Below are 25,950 nucleotides of genomic sequence, written 5' to 3'. Positions count from 1 at the left end.
CCCCGTGCGCGGGACGGTCCATCTGCCCCGTGGGCGGCCGCGGGGGAGTGGCGATGCTAGTGGTGAGGCGGCTTGGCCGGTGCGCTCTGCTCCCAGCACGTACTGCGTGGCCCAGGACCGCTCCTCCCCCTAGGACTCCTCGTCCCAGCACACCCCGCCTTCCGCTGGCCCGGGTCCCCGAGTCCCCGGTCTACGCAGGTGCGCGAGGCCCGACGACCAAGGAAGACCCTTAGGGACCGGGAGCGCGGGCTGGCGCCGTGCAGTGGCCCGCTGGGCGCAGTGGCCGCGGCGGCCAGGAGGGGGCGCCGCAGCCCGCGTGCCCGCCGAGGGCCGGGGGCGGAGCGCGCGGCGCCGAGCGGACGCGCCTCCGCTTTTAGGTGCAGCCGGGCGCGCGGCACGGCGGGGAGGCGAGCGCGGCGGCGGAGGCGGCAGAGCGCGCGGTGAGTGCCCGCGGGGCAGCGCCCTTCCCCGCGCCCACCGGAGCGTAGCCCGGCTGCGGGGGCGGAGGGCGCCACGGCGGCCGCGGGAGGTGACGTCTGCCCGCGCAAGGCGGCTCCTGCGGGGCCGGCGCCGCCGCCGGCGGATGCTCCGACCCGCTGCCGCCCCAGTGTGGGAGGCCGTGCTCGGCCCCGAGCGGTGCCGGGCGCGCTCCCCGCTCACACGTGTCCCCGCGGGGTGGGAGACTCAGGCGGGTGCCCAAGGAAGAGAAGCCAGGCCGTTGGGGGGGGGGGCACACACGTGGCCCCTGCGGGACGTATGTGGACACGTGCGTGGCTGGAGTCGCCATCGCCTGGCGGGGGAATGCGTGGCCGTCCGGGCCCGTCTGGATCCCCTCCAGCGGCACTGGGAGCTGAGCCGGCCTCCGAGCGGAGCCCTGATCCCCTCGTCCCGCGCCCCCTTTGTCTGCGAGTTGGGGCCCCTGCAGCCTGCGGGACCGAAAGCGCCTCCCCGAGGGGCCGGGGCCGGGGGAGACGGAACGGGGAGCAAATGGCCAGTCCCAGACTCGGAGCCTCACTCCCACCGCCCTTCGTGGGGGCTGGGGAGCTCAGGGGCTTCGCTCGCGGAGATTTCATCTCTGGGGGCCTGGAGGCAGCAGCGTCGTCCTGTGGGTGGTCTCTGAGCTGCGCTGCCCACAGCCTTGTCCTCCAGCGCAGTTGAGCAGGCTGGCACACAGGGAGGGCTGACAGCTCTGGGGCCTCAGGCCGGGCTGGGGCGGCTGCGTTTCTATGGCAACGTGGGGGTGCCAGGGGAGGTCCCTCCCAGCTGTCCCTTGCCCTGGAGGTGGGAACCACTGAGTGAGGGCAGAAAAAGGAGGGCTCAGGGTCCAGAGGACCCCCTGCTCCCCCCCCTCCGCTCCCCCCAGAGTCCCCTCTCCCCCCCACTATCCTCAGCTCTGCGGCTGGTCTCCCCCTCTCCAGCTTGCAGAGCTAGATGGAGGGTCTTCAGGACTGCCAGTCTTCCTGGAACAGCTGCTCCCCTTCCCACCTTGGAGAGTCTGTCTGACTTCCCGCACCCCCGACAGGAGCAGGCTCTCACTCAGTCCCCAGAGGGCGGGCTGTAGACCCTGCCCCCAAGGCCCTAGGACAGCAGAGTGAGTCAGCTGTGGCCAGTCTACACCTGGAGGGTGGGGGGTGGGGTAGGGAAAGAGATTCAGGTTGAAGTGCAAAGGTCAGACTCTTCTCTGTAGGCTGGGACCCAGAGGAGCAGGTCCCTGGCCCTGAGGCCCTGGATGGGGTGGGGGGCAGCTTGGCGGGGCAGCTTGGCAGGGCAGAGGGCTCTGGGAGTGCTGGTGCCCAGGCCATCTGGATCTGCCAGGTGAACAGGCCTTTGGGGAGCAGTCAGTGGCTTCTGAGACCCAGCCACCTCTTCCCCGACCTTTCCAGAAGACATGCTCCAGTGTGAGCTTTCCCCGAAACACACTGCCCCCCGCAGCACACAGTCCCCACAGAGCCATCTCCACCCCACGGCAGCAGCTTTCTCTTGCCTGCACACACAGAGAGCCCTATTCTTGGGGTCCCTGGGCCCCAGACAGATCAAGCCTGCAGACTGCAAACAGAAACCCATGGGGCAGCTAGGGACATGGTGGCCGGGGGCAGGGGTCCCTGTGAACAGGCTGAGTGGCTTGGCTAGGTCAGCCCGAGTCAGACCCATGGGCCCAAGGGGGCTCAGAGGCCAGTCCCTGCCTCCAAGAAGCTTGTCGCACCCCTTCTTATCCCTTCTCCCATGGTTGCCAGGAGGCTCATCCCGCCCAAAGTGAAAGAGAAAGTCACCCCCCTCCCCAGGCCCGCCCCTCCCCGCCCCGCAGCCAATCCCCACAGCCGGCACCTCCCTCGGCCGCTGGTTCGCCTCCTGGAGCCCGCAGGCTGTAGTCGCCGAGGAGGAGCCGGTCCTGTGCATCTTGGGGTGAGCGGGACCAGGTGGGGCTGGGGGCAGCGGCCGGCAGGGCTGGCGAAGAGGCGGGGGGGAGCCTGGCCCAGGAGAGCTGAGGTGAAGGTCACCAGTCCTAGGACAGATGGCAGGTGTGAGCCAGCCGTGTGACCCTGGGTGGCAGCGCCTCGGGTGCAAGCTGGTGACAGCTGGCCTCTGAAGGGGCCAGAGTGGGGGAAGGCCCCCCCAGCTCTCTCTCTCTGGCTGTGCCCCCATAGGAGGCCCCTGAGGCTGACTGGTTTCCCAACCCTGTGTGTGTGTGTGTGTGTGTGTGTGTGTGTGTGTGTGTGAGTGAGAAAGAGAGCGAGCGAGTGTGTCCGGGAGTGAGAGGGGAGGGGTAGCGAGGACGGTGAGCGCGGGGCTGGGTGCTGTTGAGCTGTGCTTCTTCCAGGGAAGGGGACAGGCTGGGCTCCAGCGTGGAGTTGCCAATGGGGGGGGCACTCGTTGGCGCCATCCACCTGGGCAGCTGTGAGATGAGCCCAGGTCAGGGTCCTGGGGCACCTTACCCCCATCCTGAAGAAGGCAGGCGCCCCCTGCCTCTGCTCTAGGAGTGGGGGGGGAGTCGTCCCAGCCCAGTTCGGGGGTCCAGGCGCCCCAACTGGCACGCCGGCCCCGCCCCCGCTCTGCCTCCCTGCAGGCGCCTGGCCCTTTAAGGGCTCCGTGTGCACGTGAGCCCAAGCGGGGGCCGGTGCGGGGCCAGCTGGGAGGACGCCGAGGTGGGGGGCTTTGTTGGGGAACCGGCGGCCCCGGGGATGGGGCCAGGCGGCAGGCGCCACACTGCACCCCCAGGGCACTCGGGTGGCCCCAGCCCGGGCGGTTGGGTGAGAGGCTTGGTGCTCCTGCGGCAGAGCTGGGGACCGAGGCTCTGGGGGAAGCTTAATCCCCTGCTCCGCCTCTGGCCGCCGCCCGCCCCCCGCTGATTCCGGGCCCCCCTCCCCCTCCTAGGACGCCCGAGTTGGTTTTGAAATTGCCCTGAAAGCCGAGGGCCGCCCTCCTCCTCCACCTCCGGCGTCTGGCGTCCACCTCGGCTCCTACCTGGGTGCTCCCGAGTTAAATGGCTGAGAAGCAGATCAGGTCGGAGCGCCGCGCTGCCTCTGGTCCCCGCCCCGCCCCTGCCCTCCCCGCGCCCCGAGGAGGCCGTCCTGACACCCCCTCTGCCCACGCAGCCTGCCAGCCAAGCTCATCAACGGCGGCATCGCCGGGCTGATCGGGGTCACCTGCGTGTTCCCCATCGACCTGGCCAAGACGAGGCTGCAGAACCAGCAGAATGGGCAGCGCATGTACACCAGCATGTGAGCCTGCTGGGGGGCCAGGGGCCTGGGGCCCTTCTGAGCTCTTTCCTGGGTCCTCCCCTCCCGCTAAACCAAAGGAGAAGCTGGGGGCGGGGGGGCGAGGGGCAGGTGCCTGCGGAGGGGGGAGGCGGCGGCGAGGAGCTCTTACCCGCCAGGCTGGTCCCCGACCCCCTTCTTTGGCGGTAGGTCCGACTGCCTCATCAAGACCATCCGCTCAGAGGGCTACTTCGGGATGTACCGAGGTGAGGCTTGTGTGGGTGAGGCCCGGGATGGGGTAGCAGCCTTCTGCAGCCCCAGCGGGGTCCTACGTTAGCAGCTGGGGACAGCAGGGTGGCAAGGCGGCGTGCCTGGGCCTGGTGTGGAAGCGTGGACGTGTTCCCCAGGAGGCTGCGCCTGTCCGGGGGGCATCTGCCTGGAGCTGGATCTCTGGAGAGTGGCGGTTCCCAGCCCGCTCCCAGCATCACCCCCACCCCGCACTGGCTCCTAGCCCTCAGCCCGGAAGGACACTGTGTTTCTACCAGCTGTAGCCCCTCCCCTGCCTCCGGGACAGGCGGGACTCTGTGTGCCAGGAGACTGCGAGGGGATGGGGGGCCTTCCTGTAAAGCAGCTTAAAATCCATTTCCAAGCCTGGATTTGCCCAGATGCTGTGCAGCCCTGAGGCCTCCGTGCTGAGAGGGACTCGCCCCCACCTCCCCCGAATCTGACCCACCTCACGTCAGGCTTGTCCTTAACCCAGAGCCCCCGGAGGAAGCCCCTTCTGTGCCTGAGGGGGCTCGCTTGGGGTTGGGGGGGCTCCCGCTGGAATCAGACTGTCGTTGGGAGGCTGAGCACAGAGTCTGCAGGAGGAGGCCCTGCCCGCACCCCCCCCCCACGTCCTCCTGGCGGGCACAAATGTGGGTGAGAGGGCAGGAGGAGGCAGCCAAGGAGCGCCTGGGGTAGGGCTTTGCCAGCTGGGAAGCAGGTGCTGGCAGAGGCCTCTCCATCCCTGGCCACTGACCTCACGCGTGACACAGGAGCTGCTGTGAACCTCACCCTTGTCACCCCCGAGAAGGCCATCAAGCTGGCAGCCAACGACTTCTTCCGGCATCAGTTCTCCAAGGACGGGTGAGGGGCCGGGCTGGCTGCTGGGGGCTGGGGTCAGCAGGGGAGGGGTCTGTGCCTCCAGACAAAGGATGGAAGCTGTGTCCTGCAGTGGCCCCTCACCTTGGCCTTGCTGGGGGCCGCTGCACCTCCTCCTCCAGCCCCGCCCTCCGGCCTCCCTGTGTCTCCTGCTGGGGCGAGAGTGGAACAGATGCTAAGTCAGTGGTGCTCAGACCCAGGGTCCCGGGCCCCACCTCTGCCTGCTGCCCCTTGTAGGTTGGGGTTTAAGGGGCCTTGACCAGTCTCTCCGGTCACTCGAGGGTGGGGCTGGAAGGCTAGTAGTCCCTCGGAGCCCTTGAACCCCCAGCTCCACTTCTCTTTGCTCGAGAATGGCCCTCGCCACACCGACTGTAGTGGACAAAATAAAAATCATTAAAAAACAGAAGGGCCCTCGGCCCTGCCCAGGCCCTGCCCGTGAGCCGTCTGTCTGCCCGGCTCGGTGTCTGCTGCTGGAGAAGCTGGAGGGGTGTCTGAGGCTGGGGGTCCTGCAGCCCCAGAGCCGCTCACCCCCGGCGGCCCCGCCTTCTCCCGTCCAGGCAGAAGCTGACGTTGTGGAAGGAGATGCTGGCGGGCTGCGGCGCCGGCACCTGCCAGGTGATTGTGACCACGCCCATGGAGATGCTGAAGATCCAGCTCCAGGATGCAGGCCGCATCGGTGAGGGCGGGGGGCCGGGGCCGGGGCGGCCAGACCCCACCCCCCGCCTGTGCTGAGGGGGAGCCAGCAGGCTGTCCCTTTCTCCCCAGCCGCCCAGAAAAAGATCCTGGCTGCCCATGCTCAGCTCTCGGCCCAGGGGGCTGCCCAGCCCTCGGTGGAAGCGCCAGCCACCCCTCGACCCACGGCCACCCAGCTGACCCGGGACCTGCTGCGGAGCCGAGGCATCGCGGGCCTCTACAAGGGCCTGGGGGCCACGCTGCTCAGGTGGGGGTGCAGGGAGGGCCGGGAGGCCCGCCCGCCCTGCGTCCCCGCCCTGCGTCACGTCCCCGCCGTCCCTCCGCAGGGACGTCCCCTTCTCCATCGTCTACTTCCCACTCTTCGCCAACCTGGACCAGCTGGGCCGGCCAGCGTCCGGGGAGAAGTCTCCTTTCTATGTGTCCTTCCTGGCCGGCTGTGTGGCCGGGAGCGCGGCCGCCGTGGCCGTCAACCCCTGTGACGGTCAGTGCCTGGGGTCGGGCCCGGGCTGGGGCTGAGGGCTGAGGGGCGGGGCCGGAGGCGAGGACCCCACGCTGACCACCCCCCCCACCCCCCACTCCCGCCCCCCGCCCCGCAGTGGTCAAGACCCGGCTCCAGTCGCTCCAGCGCGGCGCCAATGAGGACACCTACTCGGGGATCCTGGACTGTGCCAGGTGCGCGAGGCCCTGAGGGGGCCGGGCAGGGAGGGGGCGGCCCAGCCCTGCAGCTCTGACCCCCCGCCTCCCCGCAGGAAGATCTTACGGCACGAGGGCCCCTCGGCCTTCCTGAAGGGCGCTTACTGCCGCGCCCTGGTCATCGCCCCGCTGTTTGGCATCGCTCAGGTGGTCTACTTCCTGGGCATCGCCGAGACCCTGCTGGGGCTGCAGCGCAGCCAGCCCTGAGCCCAGCGGCCGCCCTCCACCCTCCAGCCGCGAGGGACCAGAGTGGGGCCAGAGCCAGGCGGCGCTCCCAGGATGCAGCAGGAGGCTCTCCCCACGCGGCTGGGGGTGGGGCGGGCGAGAGCAAGGGGAGCAGAGTCCACTCGGTGTTGCACACATAGGCCGGGCAGGGTCCTGCCTGCCGGCCGCTGGGATCAACGTCTTAGTTGTGTAGAAAACGCAAACATCCGTACATTCCGGGTGCCAGCCTCGCCCCACCTCCGCTCCAGCCTGGACTCCCTCAGCGACAGAGCTGGTCTCTGGGCTGGGGGTCTCCAGGCCGGACTGGGCGAGCTGGACCCTACCCTCCAGTCTACCAGCTCCCGTCCCCGAGGCTTGGCCCCTGTTCCACAGAGGGGACCGTGCACAAACCTATTTATTAACTTGACGAGCACAAGTGGCTCTGTCCATTCTTCTGTCTGTCCGTCCAGCCTCCCCCGCTGCTGTTCTTGCCTCGGCCAGCCTTACAGGAGCTTTGGGCTCTCCTGCGCCCTCCCCCCCCCCGCCCCGATACTGAGCCAGGAATCCTAGGCTGGGGGTCACCTCGAGTTCTGACTCCCAGGACAGGTCCACCACCCCCACTGTGGGACCCAGCATCCCTCCTGATGGGCCCCTCTGCCCCCCGCGGCTAGGGGCCCCGAGCATGTGAGGTCTGCGTGTGTGTATGAATGTTGCGGGGAGCAGCTGGAGGCAACGCTCAGCTGGCCTGGCCTACCAAGGAGGGGACTCTGGGGAGCTGCTGCCCTCCCACGAGGCCAGGCAGAGAGAGCATGCGTGTGGGTGTGTACACACAGCCTAGGCTCCCCACTGACCCCGTCCAGGAATTCATTGCTGCAGCCCGGCCTCTCCTGCTGCACCTTTGGCAGACACCCCCCCCCCCATCCAGGGCTGGGCATGGGGGAGGACAGTCACGAGGACCAGTACGGAGCCTGAGGGCATTTGCTCTGCTCGCAGGGGCACCAGGAGCTGTCCCTTCAGTCTCCCCAGGGCCCACTCTGCTCTCTGGGCCTCTGCACAAGGCCCCCTGACCACACTTAGTAAAGCTCTGCCCTCCCAGCCCCCACCCCCCCTTGATGTTGTGAGTCGAGGCAGGCTCCCTGCCCTGCCCCGCCCCCAGCCACGTGATCGTGTTGGTGATTGATGCTGACGTGCTGGTGCTGTGTCCCCCACCCGGGCCCCTCTTCGGTGGCCCCTTCCTGGAGACACTACCTGGGGCTCAGGCCTGGGCCCCCAGTTCACGGTTGTTCCTGGGAGCTGCTCTCCCGCTACATCTGTACCTTGGAAGCTGCCGCTGCTGCTTACAGAATTCTATTTTTTCTTTCGAAGAGTTTTAAGAAGTTGTAACTTTTTGTGTCTGGTCATGTAAGGAGATAAATAAATATTCTACGTAGATGCCTCTAATCTGAGACTCTGTTTGGGGTGAGGAAGGGACAGGCAGCCCCCTCTTCCAGTAACTGGCTCTTCCCCCCGCCCCACGTCGTCTGCCGCCCACGGATCCGCCCTTGGGCCTGGAGCGAGTCTTCCAGACTCCCTTGCGATCTGGGCTGGGGGTGCGGGAAAGCCAGCCTCAGCCGCTCACCTTCCTGACCCTGAGCCGCCCTTGGGATCAAAAGTGGTGCTGGGGGGAGTTGCGGTTGTGGTTCCGCGGTTAACGAACCCGGCTAGCATCCGTGAGGACGCGGGTTCGATCCCTGGCCCGGCTCAGTGGGTTGGGGATCCGGCATTGCCGTGAGCTGTGGTGTAGGCTCAGATCCAGCGTTGCTGTGGCTCTGGCGTAGGCCTGTGGCTACAGCTCTGATTGGACCCCTAGCCTGGGAACCTCCATATGCTGCGGGAGCGGCCCTAGGAAAGGCAAAAAGAAAAAAAAAAAAAAAAAGGGGTGGTGCTGGGTTTGGAGGCTGTAGAGGTCCCGGCCAGCCCGGGGCGCTGTGGCGGCCCAGAGCAGGAGGGCGGAGCCAGTGCTCAGGAGGTCTCCGCCCCGCAGTCTGCGTCGGGAGCAGTGCCTTGTGGGAAACTCCTAGTCCTTACATCCGCAGCCCCTGTCCGCCGCCCTCCGTGGTCCCGCAGAGAGGCAGAGAGGGCGCTGCGCCGAGGTGGGAGCGCCGGGAGCAGCAGCGTAAGGCGGTGGGGGATCCCGGCTCAGGGTCTGGGGCGGGATGGGGGCACTGGGCCCCTGCGGGACGAAGCGGTCCTTCTCTGCTATGAAGGTCACGGGGGTGGGGGGCGGCGCTTTAGGCCCTTGCCCTCTGGGGCACGAAGGTCTGGAGGGGGAGGGGCAGCCGCGTGACGTCAGTATGCGCCCCAAATAACAAAGGTGAGGGAGGTGGAGGGCACACCTGACCTTTGCAAACTTGCTGCCCAGCAGCTGGGTGCCCTTCCAGAACGGCAGGGTGAGGGCTGCTGGGGTCCTCTGGGAAGCGGGATAGCAGCCAAGCGTCTCACTGGGACCCCCCTCATCACGCTGTGACCTTCAGGTGACCTTCATTGCCGTAGTGTCCTTGTCTTAGTTGGGAAAGCCGGGCTGCCGCCTCCCACACAGGCTCCTTCTCCCTGCGGGTGGCGGTGGAAGCGTCTCTACCTCCCTGGGGAGCAGCGGACACAGCTGGGGGCCAGGCCTCTGGGGAAGGAGGACCAGGCCACGGGTCCTCCTGCCTCCCCCCGCCCCCCGCCCCGCCCGAGGATCTGGGCCCGGTTTCAGGGCTGCTGAGGCTGACAGGCATACCCAGCCTGGGTTCACACCAGGGGGTCCCTGCTGCCCCCAGAGGCAGGCACAGCCGCAGCTCCAGAAGGACTCCTGCTCTTACGTGGCAGGGCGAGGCCGGGCTGGGGGGCAGGAGGCACAGGCCTGCTGCTGCTGCACCTGGGCTTTCCCAGCCTCCTGGGCAGACGCCTTGGCTTTGTCACAGCCAGGGCCTGGCAGCCTTGGACCCATCCCTATACCACCAGGGCCTGCGAGCCCAGAACTCTGGGTGCCTACGCTGCCCTGCCCCCCTGGGACCCAGCTCCCTCCTGAGACGTCACCTCTGCCCTGGCTCCCCTGCCCGCAAGCGCGTCTCGGGGCTCATGGGCTCTCCCCCGCATCAGGACCTCCCCGCCTGGGGCCAGTGTGGTGGACGCAGCCACATGTGGGCAAGACCACTTCATAGATGAGGGAAATGAGGCTTCCTGTGGTCGCATCTGCCCCCTGGCCCAAGGCAGGCCCAGGGCCCCTGCCTGTGTGCTTGGAGGGGCTTCTCAGGCGGTGGTCCAGACGGAGGAAGAGGCAGGTCCAGAGAGACCTCTGCAGGGCCAGGGGCGGGGGGCTGGACAGGAGGGGCCAGGTCTCCACTTAAGCCTCACCGCATCTTCCTCCAGGCCATAGAATGCCCAGGGCCGCGCTGTCCTGAGCGGTCCTGATCCAGACGCCTGCCCGTCCCGCACACGCCTCGCCGCCGCCAGCGCGCCCGCCATGGAGTCCAGAGGGAGGTCGGCCAACAGCCCCAAGGCCGACGCCAAGGCTGCCACTGAGGCCAGGGCGCCCCCGGCTGTGGATGGGAAAGTGCCCTCAGCCAAGAAGCAGGAGGCCCAAAAAGCAGAGAAGCAGGAGCCCCCGGCGGCCCCCACCCTGCCACCTGCCAAGAAGACCTCGGCCCTTCTCGACAACCACAGCAACCTGAAGCCGGCGCCCGCAGCCCCCAGCAGCCCAGATGCGGCCCCTGAGCCCAAGGGCCCTGGGGATGGGGCTGAGGAGGCCGGGGCCCCCAGCGGGGGCCCAGGGGGCCGAGGCCCCTGCCCTTTTGAGAACTTGAACCCCTTGCTTGTGGCCGGGGGCATAGCCATGGCGGCTGCAGCCCTGGTTCTCGGTGTGGTTTTCCTGGCCCGAAAAAAATGATGGCTGGCGCCCAGGTAGGGCGCAGCAGCTGCTTCATGTACAGACCTCGGGAACCTCGTGCATGCCAAGTTCACACCCAGCTAGCTACACACGCGTAGTATCTATACTTGTACACACCCACACACACAGAGGGAAAGCGAGGGACAGGCCCCCAGAGCCCTGGAGATCAAGCCCCTGGGTCGGTCCCAGTACCTCCCCCTCCGAACCTCGGGGCAGAAGGAACCCCGGCTCGGAGGTTACTGAGCAGCACGGGCGGAGGCTCAGCCTGGCCGAGGAAGGAGTGGATACAAGTGCCAGGCTGTTCCAAGAGGCTCGAGCGTGGGCCTGTGGGCTCCCTCGCAGCAGCGTTCTGACGAGCCCCCAGGGTGGGAGCCCTCAGGGCTGGGCAAGGGTCTGGGGACGGGTTCTGACCTGGTTCCAGCCCGCACGGGGACATTAAAGGGATGGCTGTCTCACTCTCCCCATTTCTGCGCCTTGCTTGCAGCTGTGGTGGGGGCGGGGGGAGGGGTGTCCATCTGGTGGGCCTGCTGGCCTCGCTTCCACCCACCTGCCTGGTCGCCTGAGCCCTGGCTGGGTGGACAGACGGCCCAAAGCCCGGTGCCGGGAGGGGCTCCCAAAGTTTCCTTCTGGCGGCCCCTCATTTCCTCCTTGACCCCTTCCCCATCCTGTAGCAATTGCCCTGGGGGCAGCTGTGCCTGCCCAGCCCCCAGACGGCCCCTCCCGCCTCCGCCTCCGCAGCGCCCTGGAGTCTAACAGGCGCATAAATGCGATTAATGCAGGTGTAGAACCTTCGGCCTGTCTGCCCTGCGACGGTGCCTGGCGGACCCGCTCTCCTGCAGCGTCCGCTCCCGCCTGGCCCGTGGCGGGGGGTGGTGTGCACTGTCTGGAGGGTGACAGTGGGCCCTGTGGGAGCCCGACATGCCCTTGCCTGGAGCCCTGGGCCTGAGTGGAGGCTGCGTCTGAAATAAACTCCTCTGTTACCTGAAGGCTGGGCTGGCCTCCTCACCAGCGCGTGGCCAGCAGAGGCAGGGGCTGCCCTTGGCGGGGAGGGGTCATGTGTCCACCCTGAGGGCCTTCTGGGGAGGAGCAGGGATCGCCAGGGAGTCACTCACCAGCCCCTCCTGCCACCTCCATGCCCTTATCCTGGTGGGCTCTAACCACAACCCCCTCCCCCCCAGGCTCTGCCCTCCCCACGCGGCCAGGACCTCCTCCTGGCCCTGACCCTAGACGGACACCCAGGCCGGCAGGACCTATCCCAGGCTGAGGTCCAGCTGGCCTGGGGCCACATGGCGGGGCAGGGGACCTTGCTCCTCAGGCTGGCCTCTCCGGCTGGGGATTCTTCCCATGCTGCTCTGCACCCCGCATCCCTGGGAGGTGGAGGTTGCTGCGCGGACGGGGTCCCCCCCATCACCTTCCACTGCAGCGGCCTGGGCTCGCGCTGGCCGGAGTCCACCTGGGGGAGTCGTCGGGACGTGGGCTTGGGGGCAGCAAGGGCCGCTGGGCTCCAGAAGTGCTCCTATGGCTTTGTCACCCTGGGCCGTGCCCCCACAGGCTTCCTTGAGCTGGGGGGGCCGGACTTGCCCCTCTTTTCTGGGTACCCATCCTTCCTGAGTGGCACAGCCCACCTGTGCCCCCTTGCCTCAGGCCCGGACAAATCCGGAGCGCTTCCTTGGGGTGAACAGAGTCAAGTCAGACGGGCCGCTTTGCCCTCCCCCTCACCCCTCCTCTGAGGCGCCCGAGCTCCAGGCCCGCAGAGTGGGTGGCTGCTGCCCACACCTGCAGCCTCCAGTCCACCTGTCCCTCCCCTGCGTCCTGCCAGCCCGGGCCCTGTCCAGCCATTCTCTCTGTTGCGCCTTAAATGCATTTTCGGGGACTTGGGGGGGGGCGGAGCTGACGGGGGGCTCCATCCTCTTCAGCTCAACGCCCAGGGCTCGGTCCTCTCCACCCGCGAGGCTGCCTCGTGTTATTTCTCGATTCTCTGGTGGAGGGTGTCCAGGAGTCCCTGCGTGGCGCAGCGGGTAAGGGTGCGGCGGCGTCATTGCAGCAGCTTCGGTCGCTGCCGTGGCACAGGTTCCATCTGTGGCCCGGGAAGGGCCACAGGTCACGGGCTCAGGCAAAAAACAAGGATGATGGTTTGTTTCAGTTTTGCGACTTTAGCCAAAGCAGTCACGAGCTTCGTGTCCTGGCGGTGTGCCCTGCGTGTCTCTGGGCATCCCGCGTGCCCTCTGTCTTGCATTGGCTTTACTGTAAAGAGTACATTCCACGCAGTTGGCCACCTGATCATAGCTTCAGGGGACGCAGGTCTCTGGCGTGAGGCGCGTTCCCCTCGCTGTGCTGTCACTTACCATCCGCCTCCGGAAACTGCTCACCTTCCCAGACTGACTCGCTGGCCCCACAAACCCCCTCCCCTCCCCCAGCCCTGCCCCACCGTCTCTCTGAATGTGACACTTCTCGGGACTGGACGTGAGGCAATTACCTGGCATCTGTCCTCCTGTGACCAGCCCCTCTCACTGAGCACCGTGTCCCCGAGGGCCATCCTGTCACAGCCGAGTCAGCTGCCACTGCTGTGAACGTAGGTGTGGCCACACCCTGAGACACTTCTTTTGGGGACACGCCCGGAGGTGGGACGGCTGGGCCCCGGAAAGCATCTTCAAGGCTGCTGCTTCATCTCCGGCCGTGGGTTGGCCTGAGGGTGGCACTCCCCTCGCCCGGAGAACGCCCTGGAGGTTGCAGAGCCTGCCTGGCGGGGAAAGCTGGCACGTCAGATGGTTTCTGTTTGCGCTGAGCCAACGGCTGCTCCTCACTAGGTTCTTGGCCGCCTGGGCCTTTTTTGCTTTTTGTGATTGTTCCTGTTGGGGCCATTTGTCAGTTTTCCTGTTGAGGGACCCTCCTCCTCATTCACTGGGTGCATTTCCTTATGTGTTTTGTGTCCCAAGCCTTTGCCAAACGGCACTCATCTTCATTTGGTGGCGGGCTCGCCTCTCAGTCTGTTTCCGTTTCCCACTCGTGGCGCTGTCCCCCTTGCCCAGCAAGCTTCTGGAATCGCGGTGAGAGCCTGTGCTCCCTTGCTCTGCTCTAATCCTCTCGGCATTTACTTCCACTTAGGCCTCGAACCCATCCGGCCCTTAGGTTTTGTGTGGAGCAAGCTAGAGAGCGCGTACTCTTTCCTTCCCAGCAGGTCGGCTGGCCTAGAATCGGGAAGCGGACGGTCCCCTCAAGCCTGTGGTGACTTTGTCTCCTGTTGTCACTTTCCACACAGCCAGGGCCTGCCTGCGGCGTCCACACACCCTCTCCCTGGGAAAGTTGGTACTGCGTAGCGGAGGTTCCACTGGGCCCCGTGTGGGTTTTCTGATGCTCGGCTTCTGGTTCACAGTGTCCTGAAGTGCGAGTAGCGTGAGGATGCTGCCAAAGTGATGAGAACACAAACAAGAACCTCTTGGGGACGCCCAGGGCTACGTTAAGTTACTTTTATTACAGAACGACTTTAAGGGCCTAAACAGAACACCAGAGAGAAAAGGTATTCCGTGTACAGAAAGGACAGACCAAGAGTCCCTCTGGGCTCAGTGAGTTAAGGATCTGGCTTTGTCGCCGCAGTGGCTCAGGTCACTGCTGTGGTGCAGGTTCGACCCCCGGCCTGGGAGTGTCCACATGCCTTGGGTGTGGCAAAAAAAAAAAAAAAAAAAGATACACACTGCAAATCCCTCTGGAATTTACAAAGACATCTGAAAGCACTCAGATAGACAGCAGCATCTCGAATCTCGGAGACAGAGGGATCCATAGGCTGGGCACGGAGGGCGGCTGCCCCCACCACACTAGGGCTGCCAGGCTGTATCCTATCACACGTGGGGTCACCTTTTCACGAGGCAGAAGATGGGGTGTCGTTTGGTTTTCTCTCTCGTGCCCTTTCTTCCCTCAAAAGCATGTAACTGGCTCCCGCTGCGGTGCCACGGGCTCGATGGCGTCTTGGGAGGGACGGCGGGGACGCGGGTTCCTTCCCGGCCCGGCACAGGGGGTTAAGGATCCAGTGTTGCCACAGCTGCAGCTTTGGTGGCAACTGTGGCTCAGATCGGACCCCCAGCCCGGGAACTCCACGTGCTGCAGGGCGGCCCATAAAGGTAAAAACATGTGTGTGACTCCCCTTTGGGGACACGCGCTCTGGAACGCGCTCCTGGGTGACGAGGGTAGGGTACGCCTCAGGACCCTGCTTGCCCGACTCCTGGGCACAGCCAGGTAGGCGCTCCCAGAGCCTCTTCCTCCACTGGGCCAGTGACTCACTGCTCTGGCCCTGCCCTGGCCTCTGGCTAGGACTTTGGTGCCCCCTGTGGCCCGGAGAGGTCCCCGGGCCAGGCAGGCAGAGGCTCATTGCAGCCCAGTGGCTGGTGTGGTGTGCCTGGGCTTCCTGCCCAGTGTCTTGGGCCCTGCAGCTGGTGCTGGCTGCAGGAGGGCTTCTAAGCGGAGCGAGGTTCCCACTGCCAGCACCCGCCTCCCCGCCCCAGAAGGAGAGACGCTTGTCCCTGCGGTGTTGCGGAGAGCGCTGGTGTGACATCCCTGGGACCTTCCCCCAGCACGTGGAACGAAGCCTGGGTAAGCCGAGTCCCCTGCGGCACAGTGGTAGCTGGAGGCGTGCTTAAGGGGAACCCCGTTCAGACCGTCCCCTGGATCCTTCTAGGCGTCTGCTGCACCTGCCCTGACGTCTTAGGCATTGGGATGGGACGGCTTGGGACAGAGCCTGCCTCGCTGTCCCATCGCCCCAGCCCTGACCTCTTCTGGCCAGGCCCTGGCAGCCTGTGGCGCCACGGTGGAACTAGCCAGTCCCACCCCACAAGGTTCCACGGATGCTCCGCCCTGTGCTCCTGGCGGCTGCCCTGGCCTCAGCAGCCCCATGCTTAAGGCGTGGGGCCTACGTCTCCAGACCCCACCCAGTCCAGCCTCAGCCAGGAGAGAGCCTGAAGCCGAGGGGCCTGAGCCCTACTGGGAAGAGGGCTGCATCTGAGGCCAGGACATGGAGCCCTCTCTGCCGGCTGCCCAGGATGCCACCCCGAGACAGCCTCAACCCCAAGCCCTTGTAGGGGAGCCCCACTCAGCTGTGAGGCTGAGCTAACATAGGGACACTCAGGGCAATCCTGTCGGGGGGGGGGGTGTTCTCAAAAAGGAATACTGGGTAGAGAGTGACTTGGTGCCCATGGGCTTTGAGGAACAGTTAGGAGTTAACGAGCAGAGAGGAGCTCCAACATTTCAAAGGTAGGAAAGGCTCGGGCACGCTCGCAAAAGAGGAAGTTGGAGTTCCCGTTGTGGCTCAGTGGTAACGAATCTGACTCATATTCATGAGGATGCAGGTTCGACCTCTGGCCTCGATCAGTGGATTGGGGGTCTGACATTGCTGTGAGCTGTGGTGTAGGTCACAGACACGGCTCAGATCCTGCGTTGCTGTGGCTGTGCTGTGGGTTGGCAGCCATAGCTCCAATTCAAACCCTAGCCTGGGAACTTCCCTATGCCAAGGGTGCAGCCATAAAAAGACAAAAAAAAAAAAAAGAGGAAGTTGCCAGAGGAGGAAACGGGTGATCTGAGGCATTGGCCAACCCCACAAGGCAAAATAAAATCCCCTAGGAAGTTCCCATGTGGCCCAGCGGCTTAAGGATCTGGTGTTGTCACTACTGTGGCTTGGGTTGCTACTGTGGCATGGGTTCCATCCTGGGGCCCGGGAACTTCCACATGCAACAGGTGCGGCCAAAAAAAAAAGGAGTTCCTGTTGTGGTGCATCGGAAGTGAATCTGACTAGGAACCATGAGGTTGCAGGTTCGATCCCCGGCCTTGCCCAGCAGGTTAAGAATCCGGCATGGCCGTGAGCTGTGGTGTAAGTCGCAGACGCAGCTCAGATCTGGCGTGGCTGTGGCTGTGATGTGGGCCGGCAGCTGCAGCTCCGATTTGACTCCTCGCCCGGGAACCTCCATATGCAGCAGGAGCGGCCCTAAAAAGCAAAAAAAGAAGGAAAGAAAGTCCCCCAGGAATTGCCCCCCCCCGCTCGCCCAACTCTTAGTTTGCAGCAAGAGCAAGTTCCAGGCAGGCATGGAACACTGGTGCGGGACAACAGGACATGTGCCTCAGGGTCCCCAACAAGTGCAAGGGCCCAAGTTCAAGGGCACCACAACCCCGAACAGCAGAGGCCCTGTGCCCAGCCCGGGCCTCCCCAGCTGCACCAGCCCCTGCCTGGTAGAGTTGGATGGAAGGGTACCTGAACAGCACTTGGAAGATACCCAGGGAGGTGGGTGAGCCCACACCCCACCGGTGACCCAGGGCAAGGGCTCTGGGAGGAGGCTCGGCAGGATGGGGAAGGGGCTCCCCGAGGTCTATACCCTTCCCAGGAGACTGTTGCCCGGGCCTGGGCCGCTCGCTGCAGACCCGTCTGGTTCTGAGGCCTTCCCGTTTCTGCCCCCAGAGGCACCTGCTCTCACAGCCCTGGAGTAGCCGCCAGTGTGCCCGGGTGTGCACTGCTGCCTGGCCCAGGGCTTGGCCCTACAGCTGGGCCTGATAGGCCCCTCCTCGCTTGCTGGAGGTGGGGATGGGAAGAAGGGGCCACCAGCTGGAACCTTGGCCTAGACGTGCCCACTTCAGCAGTTCCTGCTTATGACAAAGGTGGGGTTTTTTTGTTTTTTGTGTGTTTTTTTTTTTTTCCAGGGCCGCACCCACTGCATATGTTCCCGGGCTAGGGGTCGAATCTGAGCCATATCTGCAACCTACACCACAGCTTGCAGCACGGCTAGATCCTTTATCCCATTGAATGAGGCCAGGGATCGGCCCTGGGACCCCTGTCACAGTGGGAACTCCATGACAAGGTTTTTAGAGTCAGTGTGGCGGATGGCCCTCCCACAGCTGGGGGGGGGTATGGACAGTGGCCTGTGGGGCTCAGGGGTGGGGCCAGCTCTCTAACCCAGCTCGTGGGCCTCTCCTCCCTCTAGCCAGGCCTTAAAGCCCCACTTGTACGCCCCACCCCCCGACTGTCTTCTCCACCCTCTAGGGAAAAGCTCCTTCAGACGTACCTCCTCTGCCCACGGCACCTTGATTTTCCTTCCAAGCTCAGGGGCCCTGAAGCATCCCCATCTCAGGAAGGGACACCCGCATGCTTCCACACACTCAGCTGAACCACAGTGACCCTGAAACTTCTCTGCCGCCCCAACCACCCACTCCACCCCCACCTCCATGGACACCTGCAAACCCCTCCCTGGTCTCTGGTCTCTGGGCCCAGAGCCCTGCCCTCACCTGGACCCACCAGTGCAGCCCCAGTCCTCTGCCTGGAGCCACAGGGCTCAGGGGGCTCCTCCCTCAAGCCTTTGCCTCCTTGGATGGACGAGCCCTCACATTTCCACAGAGCTCCCACCCTCTCTTGCCTCTCCTTTCCCCGTGGCCCTGGCCCACCACAGACGGCACTTCTCATCCACTGGGAAACTGCTCAGTCACCCTCCAGGATCTACCGTCCAGCCCCACCCAGGACACGAGCCTCGGTGGGCAGAGCACTTTGCCCCTGGCCTTTCATCTTGTGTCCCGAGTGCCAACACAGAGGGTGACACAGGGGGCTCTCGGTGACAGAAGATTAAATGTCAAAATCCACGGGGAGGGGCTTCATTTACAGGAGGACACCTTGATCCACGAGGAGGGACACTCGGCCACGAGGCAGGCTCTTCTCTCCCGGGTCAAGCCTCTGCCCCAGCTGTCCCCTCGCCAGAGAAAGGAACGAGGAAAGGGGGCAGGACCAGCGTTCCTACGGCAAGCACGAGTCGGGCCAGGAGCCCGCTCAGGGCTGCTGAGGGATCTGGTCCGGGAAGACCCTCGGGGGCCTCTCCTGCAGTGCTGCGGCCAAGCTCAGACCCCCCGCTGCAGGTCCGCCAGGGCCACGGAGCGGACAGTGTCGGGGGAAGGCCGCGGTGTCGCAGCGACGGCGGCGGCCCTCGGACGGGACCCGGACCGGGATGGGAGGGAAAGGTGAGGCAGGGCGGAGGGCGGGACGGCGCACGCGCCGGGCGCAGCTCAGGCCCCGCCCCCAGGCGGCGGCGGCGGCGGCACGTGACGGCGCCGCGCGCCGCGCACGCGCAGACCGCGCCGGCTGCCGCCGAGCCCATGGCGTCCGAGCGGCTCCCGAGCCGGCCCGCCTGCCTGCTCGTGGCCAGCGGCGCTGCCGAGGGTGAGTCTCGCGCGAGCGGGGCGGGGCCGGGGGCCGCCCGCCGCGAGCGCTTCCGCCCTGGCGCGGTTTCGGGGAGCTTCCGAAGGGGCCCTGGGCCCGGCTTCGGTGGAGAGGGGACCGGGGAGGGCGGCCCGCCGCGGGGTGAGTCTGCTCCGCCGCTGCCCCGGGGACGCGGGGAGGCCGGGGCGGGGTGTTCCGAGCAGCGTCGCGAGCTGGCGTCCTCCACCTCCGCGCTGCCGGCCGGCCTGGAACCCAGCCTGGAGGGTGAGGGTGGGAAAAGGGAGAGGAGGCTGTCGCGGCCCGGGGGGCGTGCGGGCAGAGGCCTGCCGCGTGGTAAAGGCGCGGGGAGAGCCCGGAGGGCTCAGGGCGGCGTCGCTGGGGGGTCCGCGGTGGCCAGCGCCGACCCGGTCAAGGGCCTCCAGGCGCCAGCAGGGAAAGCACGAGAGGATGAAGCGCCTGGCGCTGATCCGAGCCCTTGCCGGGTCCTCACCTTTCTTCTTCCGTCACGGAGGGGCGTGACCAGCGGGGGTCGAATCGGGTAGGTGGAGAGCAAGGCTTGGGACCGAGGGTCCGACTCTGCAGCCTGTCTCCAGTTTGACGTCTGTGGCTGCCCACGTGGGGAGGCAGAGAGGGCTTCGGGCCTTGGGGTCCCTGGGGAGTCCCAGGGTCTCTGAGCTGGGTGCTCAGGAGGAAGGATGGAGGAACTGAGGAGCGCCCACCCTCCGCATGGGGAGTTCACGGGTGAGCCATTGAGGGTGGCGTTCAGTCCTGAAGAGGTAGGTCGGGGGTTACCTTCAGAGGCGGCTGGCGCGAGCAGGCTCAGGGTGAGGAGGGGTCGTCCTGACTTGGCTGTGCCACCGGGAATGGATGTTGAGGACGAGAGGTGACATGGGGTGAGGGCGCAGCTCCAAAAAGGCTCTGTGGGCAGGATGAGCGGGCACCCCGAGGCAAAGCAGGCGGTGGTGGCAGGGTTGGAGGAACTGGGAGGCAGAATCGGGAGACTGTCTGCTTAGTTTTGGATTCTTTATGATGAATGAGCATGTATTAATTCATGAGTGGATAAAGACGAAGATGAGGTTTAGGGGTTGGGTCGCTGGATTAAATTAAAATAAAGCTGGGAGGGAGTTCCCGTCGTGGCGCAGTGGTTAACGAATCCGACTAGGACCATGAGGTTGCGGGTTCGGTCCCTGCCCTTGCTCCGTGGGTTAACGATCCGGCGTTGCCGTGAGCTGTGGTGTGGGTTGCAGACGCGGCTCGGATCCCGCGTTGCTGTGGCTCTGGCGGAGGCTGGTGGCTACAGCTCCGATTCGACCCCTAGCCTGGGAACCTCCATTTGTCGCGGGAGCGGCCCAAGAAATAGCAACAGCAGCAACAACAACAACAAAAAGACAAAAAAAAAAAAAAAAGCTGGGAGAATACAGATTAAGTCCCTTAGAAGCCCACAGCCCTGGCAGGGCCTCAGCTCCCAGCAGCCAGTGGCCTGCGCAGAAGGGCGCTGGGCACAGGCAGGTGGGCAGGATCCAGGAGCTGGAGGGAGGAGAGCAGTGTCCTCAGGCCAGGGCCAGGCCACATCCCTGGCCTATGCCCACCTTCCAGCTGCCACTCACTGTGGCCCCACCTGCACTGACGGGGGCCTCGCTCACTGCTGCTCCCCTCTTGCTGGATTGGGGCGGGGTGGGGGGGGTGTCGGTGCCTGGTGGTTCGGTGAGTGGATGAGCCGAGTGTACTGGGTTTGGCTTCTGGAAAGGGCTTTAGTGGTCGGGCTTCGGAGTGGGCCCACCTTGGGGGATGAGGGGGCCGGGGGTGCTGCCCCAAGAATGTGAGAGGTGAGCCCTGGCGTGATGTGGGGTAAGGGGCTGTTTCTCAGGGTGGTCTGGGGCCGGGAGAAGCCCTGCCCAGGGTGTCCGGGCTGCCTCCTGCCCCCAGGGCTGGGGGGGCTGCTGTGGCACCTGCACTCAGCAGACCTGTTCCCACAGGTGTGTCGGCCCAGTCCTTCCTCCACTGCTTCACACTGGCCAGTGCCGCCTTCAACCTGCAGGTGGCCACCCCTGGGGTGAGTCCTTGGGGGTCGGGGTGTGGGTCTAGCTGGGTCCATGGCTCCCTCTTCTCAGTCGGGTCCCGCAGGGTCCCTGCTTTTCTGGGGACTTGGCCAGGAGGGAGCTGCCACTCCCTGGGGAGTGAGGAGCCCAAGGTCGGTGCGCACCCCCAGGGGGCCAGCTTGGGCCAAGGGCCTGGGACCCTGGAGGCACCTGGACGTTCTGGTGCCCATTCTCTGGGCACTGAGACCTTTGGGCTGGCGTCTGCTCATGTGAGTGAGAGTGGCGCGGACCTTCCATCAGGAGGACCCGATGGCCTGGGGCTCAGGGTCACAGCAGTGACCTGTTAGGTGTTTGTCACTGCACGTTTCCAGTGTCACCCCCGAGGTAAGGGACACTTACTGCCATTTTATAGGTGGGGGACTGAGGGCCAGGCAGGCGTCGGAGGAGGCTGAGTGTGGCAGGGCCTGCTGAGGGGCTGGGCTGTCAGGTGCCTCTGTCCCGTGGGGCTGCTCTTGCCCCCAACCCTTGCCAGCATCCCGGAACGCCAGGCCCGGGGCGTCCGGTGCTGACCCTGGACTCTGGCTCCCACAGGGGAAGACCTTGGACTTCGTCGACGTGAACGAGAGCAACGCGCGCTGGGTGCAGGACTTCCGCCTCAAGGCCTACGCCAGCCCTGCCAAGCTCGAGTCCATCGACGGTCAGGCGCCTGGAGGGTCCGGGTGGGTGGGCTTCTAGCTTGGTTCGTGGCCCCAGAGCCTCTCTTGCTCAGTCCCTGGAGCACCCCAGGCCTGCCGTGGGCTCCGTGACCCCAGGGCAGCGTCCGGTCCTGCATCCCGGGCTGGGTCTGGGGCACATGCGGTTGGCTGCTGGGCCTCAGAGCCTTCACCGCGTGGGGAAAGACCGTGGATGGCCTCTGGCCACAGGAGCAGAGGGAGCCCGGCTGGTGGCCGAGTAGGGCCTGGTCCCGGCCAGTGACCTTGCTGTCTGACTGACGGGCCTGTGGTCCCCTCCAGGTGCCCGGTACCATGCCCTCCTGATTCCCAGCTGTCCTGGGGCCCTGGCCGACCTGGCCAGCAGCGGGTCCCTGGCTCGCATCCTGCAGCACTTCTGCGCCGAGAGCAGTAGGTGGCTCCTGGGACTAGGGGTGGGGTCGGTGTGCAGATTCGTGGAAAATGGGCCTCCAGTAACAGGGAGGAGAGGCAGGAGCGTGCCCGGCCGAGGGGCGTGGGTGGCGGTGGCCTGGAGCGCAGGGTTCATCCTGGTGGCTGGAGGTGGCAGGTTGTTTTGGTAGCTGGACAGGCTCTGATTCTGAGCAGTGAGTGGACAGGATAATTTGATACGCGTGTGCATGGGGACGGGCCGTGCCCTGACTTTGTGCCCATCGGGTTGCTGCCCCTGCGGTCCCTTGCCTGGTTCCCTTGGGGGCTGCGGATGCCCCCTCTTCCCCTGCCTTGGAGGTGGGCAGGCAGGATGCTGGCTTTGTCCCTGGTGGGCTTGGGGCTGTGAGGCCAGCGGGGGCTGGGAGGTCTGCTTTGAGGAGACGTGGCGCTGCCCTGGCCTGGCCTTGGGCTGTGATGGGCAGGTCGGTGGGACGGGGGTGGGATATGCTCAGTAGGGCCCGGCAGCCAGACCCAGGGGCTCCACACAGCGGCCTTTGTTGGTGGGAACAGGGCCTCCTGTCCCCAGCAGGGTCTGGACAGGCAGCCTTTGTCCTGGCCGCCTTAGCCGTGGGAACGCACTTGTGCCAGGCTGCCTTCCGGGGGGAGGGCTCGGAGCCAGGGGGACGGCTCCAGAGGCCCTGAGGGACCTGGGGGCCGGGGCCTCCCCTCTGCTGCATGTGGAGGAGGGGAGGCGCCCAGGTCAGCGGCTGCAGGGTGTCGGCCGTGCTGGTTGTGCTGTCAGCCTGGAGGGCAGAGGGTGGGTGCCCGGGTCGTCGCCGTCACCGTTGACCCCTCCACGCACTCCTTGTGTCTGCTTTTTTGGCGCCCAAAACGACTCAAGGTTTGGGCTCTAAGCGGATGCTGGTTCTGCGTCTGGGGTGGGGGAGAGGCGGGGGCAGGGGCCCTGGGTGGCTTCCATGGCCTCAGGCCGGCCCTGCCCCTCCTCCCAGAGCCCATCTGCGCCGTGGGCCATGGCGTGGCTGCCCTTTGCTGTGCCACCAATGAGGACAGATCCTGGGTGTTCCAAGGCTACAGCGTCACAGGGGTGAGTGCACTGCTGGGGGGCCCAGGGCCACTTCTGGGGGGGGGCAGCAGTCACCTGCCCAGGTGGGAGTGTCAGCGTTCCAGCCCCCCGGGGGGCGGGCAGGGCTCCGACAAGGCCTCGTGCCTGTGGAGTGTTGGACTCCTTTCAGGTCCAAGAAAGTGGCACCGCCACTTGGGCGGAGGGCCCGCTGGACAGGGAGCCGGGGTAAGGGTCCTGGGGCCGGTCTAACGGACAGAGGGGAGGCGGGGGGCTGCACGGGGCCAGCCTGGCCTGTGGCTCAGGAGAGCAGCAGGCCTCCCAGGGCTGCTTGTGTGGCGCCTGCAGCTCCCACCCCCAGCTCTCTGACCACCAAAGGGCTCAGCCCCAAGGCCACCTGCCCAGCCTGTTCTGGTCACCCATCTGCCCCGATGCTGGGGGCGGCCTCCCCCCAGCATCGCCAGCACACACCCTCGCCCACAGCCCTCTGTGTACGAGCTCGTCCGGGCGCCCGGCTTCGCCCACCTGCCCCTGATCGTGGAGGACTTTGCGAAGGACGCGGGCGCCTGCTTCAGCGGTGAGTGGGGCGCCTGCACGAGGCCATGGTGGTCAGCACCGGCCAGGCCAGGCCAGGCCAGGCCCATCTCTGGGAGCGGAGCCTCGGGTGGACCTCAGAGGCCAGCACCTCAGACTCACCCCTGAGCGCCAGAGGCCACCTGTGGGCCCAGCAGCCCCTGGGGGGCGGTGGGGGGGGGGGGACTGTGGGTCTTGGGAGCTGGCGCAGCAAGGGCCTGAGGCCTGCGCCCTCGGGGTCCCCTGCAGCCAGCCAGCCTGACGCCGTGCACGTCGTGCTGGACCGCCACCTCGTCACGGGCCAGAACGCCGGCTCCACCGTCCCGGCCGTGCAGAACCTGCTCTTCCTCTGCGGCAGCCGGTGAGGGCCCTTGGGCCGGGGTGGCGGGCGGGATCCTGCCACCGATGGCCCAGCCTTGATCTGGCTTCTGTCCTGCAGGAAGTGAGGCGGCCCTGAACTGAGCCTGCCACCTGCACACATCCTGGACGTCCCCCGGGCAGCTGGACTCTCAGGCCTCAGGGACCCTGCCTCCGTGACATCCCGGCCTGGCCTGGCCTGGTGGGGTTGCTGGAGGGCTCTCGGGGTGCCAGCCCTGGGGAGGCTGAGCCCCTGACGCCACACCTTCTGGGGGGGGGGGGGCCGGGTCAGCGCCCAGGTGCTGCTTTGGCTGCCACGAGGTCCCTGAGATCCTGCGTGTTCCACGGAGCGAGTGGGCTGTGGGGCCCGGAGTGGGGAGCAGAGCCTGAGCCTTTCCGAAGCCTGGGGGGGGGGCCTGCCGGTTGGGCAGTGGCGGCCAGGGCTTCCGGACGCCCCGCCGGGGGGGAGGGGCCTCTGGTTGGTGTCAGACCTGACGGTGACCCCATGTCAGGCCCGGATGGATCTCAGTGTCACCGTGTCCCTCCTGACGTTGAGAGAAATAGTGGGGACGCAGGGCCCTGCCCAAGTGGCCTCCAGGTGGTGCCCCGAGCCCAGCTCTGCAGCTGCTCTGCCCGTCTCACCGCAGCCACGATGGGCGCGAGCTTCACTGGGAAGGAGGCCATGAGCGTGGCCGACCTGGGGTGGCAGGCAGTCCTCACCTCTCAGGCCCCGGACAGGCCTCTGCCAGGGGTGCCAGGTGGCTGTCCAGCCAGCTGGCTCCCTCTGCAGCCAGGCCTCTCCAGCCTCTCTGGGGTGCCTGGCCTGGCCCTCGGCTGGGGCCTCTGGAGCTGCTGACCTCCATGCGTGTCCCTTACCTTTTCTTGTCACCCTCATCCAACCCCTCGTAACGAAAGGGGAGGAGGCAGGGCCCTGAGTCCGAGGCCACTTCCCTCCTGTGGCGTGGCTGTGGGCTCGGGCCGGGGACGGAGCCTGTGCCACAGCAGTGACAACGCCAGGTGCTTAACTGCTGGGCCACCAGGGAAGTCCATGCACTGTCCTTTCTGTCCAGCGTCTCCCACGTTCCCAGGATCAGAGCCCCTGACACCTGCTGGCCAGCTCTGTCCACGGTGGGCCTGGCCAGCCCTGCTGTGAGGCCTCTGGCATCCCGGGCCTGCAGTTGTCCCGCGGTTACGGCCTGCTCTGGATGAAAGGTTTTTTTTTAAGGAGACAGCTTGGGGGCCCAATCCTGTGTCGTCTGCAGAGAGCTGCTTTGTGACGGGCCAGATGCAGACCCAGGGGCTCTGCGGGGCCTCGCGTTTCAGGGCACCGGGATGGGTGGTGGTGGCGGGGGGTGGGGGCTGGAAGGAGGAGAGGAGCCTGGGAAGATGGTCGCTGAGTGTGGGCACCTGTGCCCTCTGGGGCTCCCACATGCCCAGTCTGCCCTAAAGAAATAAAAACCTAGACCTCCACAGAGACGGAGTGACTGTCCCTGGGGTCGTCTGCTGCGGCTTTTCCATAAGTGGCCGCTCTTCCGAGTGGACAGCAGGGATGTCCGGACGATGGACTAGCCTTTGGCCAGAAAACGTTTTTTTTCAGACACACCCATGGCACGTGGAGGTTCCCGGCCAGGGATGGGGTCTCCACGCGCCACACCGCAGCGGGTCCTTGGCCCACTGCGCTCCCAGGGTGAAGTCCTGATGGCACGTGTACAACAGTGACTCTTGGCAAAGGTCGTGCTGCGTGCAACAAGACCGGGGTGAAGGAGGGGGGAAATTCACTGGGACGGTTTGGGGGTGGGGACGGGGGGCGATGGTGTCCCAAGGCTGGTGCTCGGGTGAGCAGGGGGCCTCTGTGTACATCCTGAGGCCCCGGGCTGGGCGGGATGCAGACCTCCGAGTCCTGCTGGGGCACAGGCCTTTGACCCGCTCGGGGAGGGAGGGAGGACAGGGCCGGGCAGGGCCCCCCTTAGCGGGTTCCTGAGGTGGGTGCCCAGTCCCCACGGAACCCAAGCACCAGGATGGGTGGGATCAGGCCGAGTCGGCTATTTAGATGGCTTGAGGTGGTGCCTGCTCCTGCTTTGGGGGAGGATGGCTGGAGAAGGCTCTGGGGCCCCGGACCCCCGCCCCCAAGCCAAGGGGGCTCAGGGAGCCCTGCTCACCTGCAGTGAGCCCCGTGCCTGGGAACAAGCCCAGCCTGGCAAGGTGTCCCAGGCAGGGGAGGGACGGTGGCTGCCTGGGAGGGCAGGGGGCTCCCCACGGGCCCTTGGCCAGACCCAGGCCTGTTTG

General features: G+C 66.1%; 3 protein-coding genes across 11 annotated transcripts; all 3 read left to right on the top strand.

Moving 5' to 3' along the window:
• The first annotated feature begins 375 nt into the window (after window positions 1–375).
• Window positions 376–7,868, top strand: SLC25A22 (solute carrier family 25 member 22). Of its 3 annotated transcripts, none has more exons than XM_047774871.1 (10): window positions 376–440; window positions 3,373–3,501; window positions 3,594–3,719; window positions 3,906–3,961; window positions 4,733–4,823; window positions 5,396–5,514; window positions 5,604–5,778; window positions 5,858–6,012; window positions 6,128–6,203; window positions 6,281–7,868. In XM_047774871.1, the coding sequence occupies exons 2-10, from the start codon at window positions 3,482–3,484 to the stop codon at window positions 6,429–6,431; spliced, it is 969 nt and encodes a 322-aa protein (XP_047630827.1). In that variant the 5' UTR covers window positions 376–440; window positions 3,373–3,481; the 3' UTR covers window positions 6,432–7,868. The 3 variants fall into 3 exon arrangements, with proteins under 3 accessions (XP_047630827.1, XP_047630826.1, XP_047630828.1); XM_047774870.1 differs by lacking the exon at window positions 376–440 and adding an exon at window positions 568–2,403; XM_047774872.1 differs by lacking the exon at window positions 376–440 and adding an exon at window positions 568–2,417.
• Window positions 7,869–8,445: 577 nt separating this feature from the next.
• Window positions 8,446–10,798, top strand: CEND1 (cell cycle exit and neuronal differentiation 1). 4 transcript variants are annotated; one of them, XM_047774072.1, is made up of 2 exons: window positions 8,446–8,560; window positions 9,822–10,798. In XM_047774072.1, exon 2 carries the CDS (start codon window positions 9,916–9,918, stop codon window positions 10,336–10,338), a length of 423 nt encoding a protein of 140 aa, XP_047630028.1. In that variant the 5' UTR covers window positions 8,446–8,560; window positions 9,822–9,915; the 3' UTR covers window positions 10,339–10,798. The 4 variants fall into 4 exon arrangements, with proteins under 4 accessions (XP_047630028.1, XP_047630026.1, XP_047630027.1 ...); XM_047774070.1 differs by having other exon boundaries at window positions 8,446–8,583; XM_047774071.1 differs by having other exon boundaries at window positions 8,446–8,591.
• A 7,604-nt stretch (window positions 10,799–18,402) lies between these two features.
• On the top strand, window positions 18,403–25,138 carry GATD1 (glutamine amidotransferase class 1 domain containing 1). Of its 4 annotated transcripts, XM_047774864.1 has the most exons (8): window positions 18,403–18,514; window positions 20,491–20,567; window positions 21,145–21,250; window positions 21,567–21,674; window positions 22,664–22,758; window positions 23,218–23,311; window positions 23,557–23,668; window positions 23,747–25,138. In XM_047774864.1, the coding sequence occupies exons 1-8, from the start codon at window positions 18,451–18,453 to the stop codon at window positions 23,751–23,753; spliced, it is 663 nt and encodes a 220-aa protein (XP_047630820.1). In that variant the 5' UTR covers window positions 18,403–18,450; the 3' UTR covers window positions 23,754–25,138. The 4 variants fall into 4 exon arrangements, with proteins under 4 accessions (XP_047630820.1, XP_047630823.1, XP_047630821.1 ...); XM_047774867.1 differs by lacking the exon at window positions 21,567–21,674 and having other exon boundaries at window positions 18,428–18,514; XM_047774865.1 differs by lacking the exon at window positions 23,747–25,138 and having other exon boundaries at window positions 18,428–18,514; window positions 23,557–23,672.
• The last annotated feature ends 812 nt before the right edge of the window (window positions 25,139–25,950 follow it).

Source organism: Phacochoerus africanus, chromosome 4 (assembly GCF_016906955.1).
Source record: "Phacochoerus africanus isolate WHEZ1 chromosome 4, ROS_Pafr_v1, whole genome shotgun sequence".
Classification (NCBI taxonomy): Eukaryota; Metazoa; Chordata; class Mammalia; order Artiodactyla; family Suidae; genus Phacochoerus; species Phacochoerus africanus.
This window is presented reverse-complemented; position numbering and strand designations above follow the sequence as displayed.

Bases quoted from the DNA above. Each gene is read 5' to 3' on its own strand.
- SLC25A22 (XM_047774871.1), top strand. From the start codon at position 3,482: ATGGCTGAGAAGCAGATCAG. The intron at 3,962-4,732 runs GTGAGGCTTGTG...CGCGTGACACAG, and splicing joins CTACTTCGGGATGTACCGAG to GAGCTGCTGTGAACCTCACC. The intron at 5,515-5,603 runs GTGAGGGCGGGG...CTTTCTCCCCAG, and splicing joins CCAGGATGCAGGCCGCATCG to CCGCCCAGAAAAAGATCCTG.
- CEND1 (XM_047774072.1), top strand. From the start codon at position 9,916: ATGGAGTCCAGAGGGAGGTCGGCCAACAGCCCCAAGGCCGACGCCAAG.
- GATD1 (XM_047774864.1), top strand. From the start codon at position 18,451: ATGGCGTCCGAGCGGCTCCCGAGCCGGCCCGCCTGCCTGCTCGTGGCC. The intron at 20,568-21,144 runs GTGAGTCCTTGG...TGGCTCCCACAG, and splicing joins TGCAGGTGGCCACCCCTGGG to GGGAAGACCTTGGACTTCGT. The intron at 22,759-23,217 runs GTGAGTGCACTG...CCTCGCCCACAG, and splicing joins AAGGCTACAGCGTCACAGGG to CCCTCTGTGTACGAGCTCGT.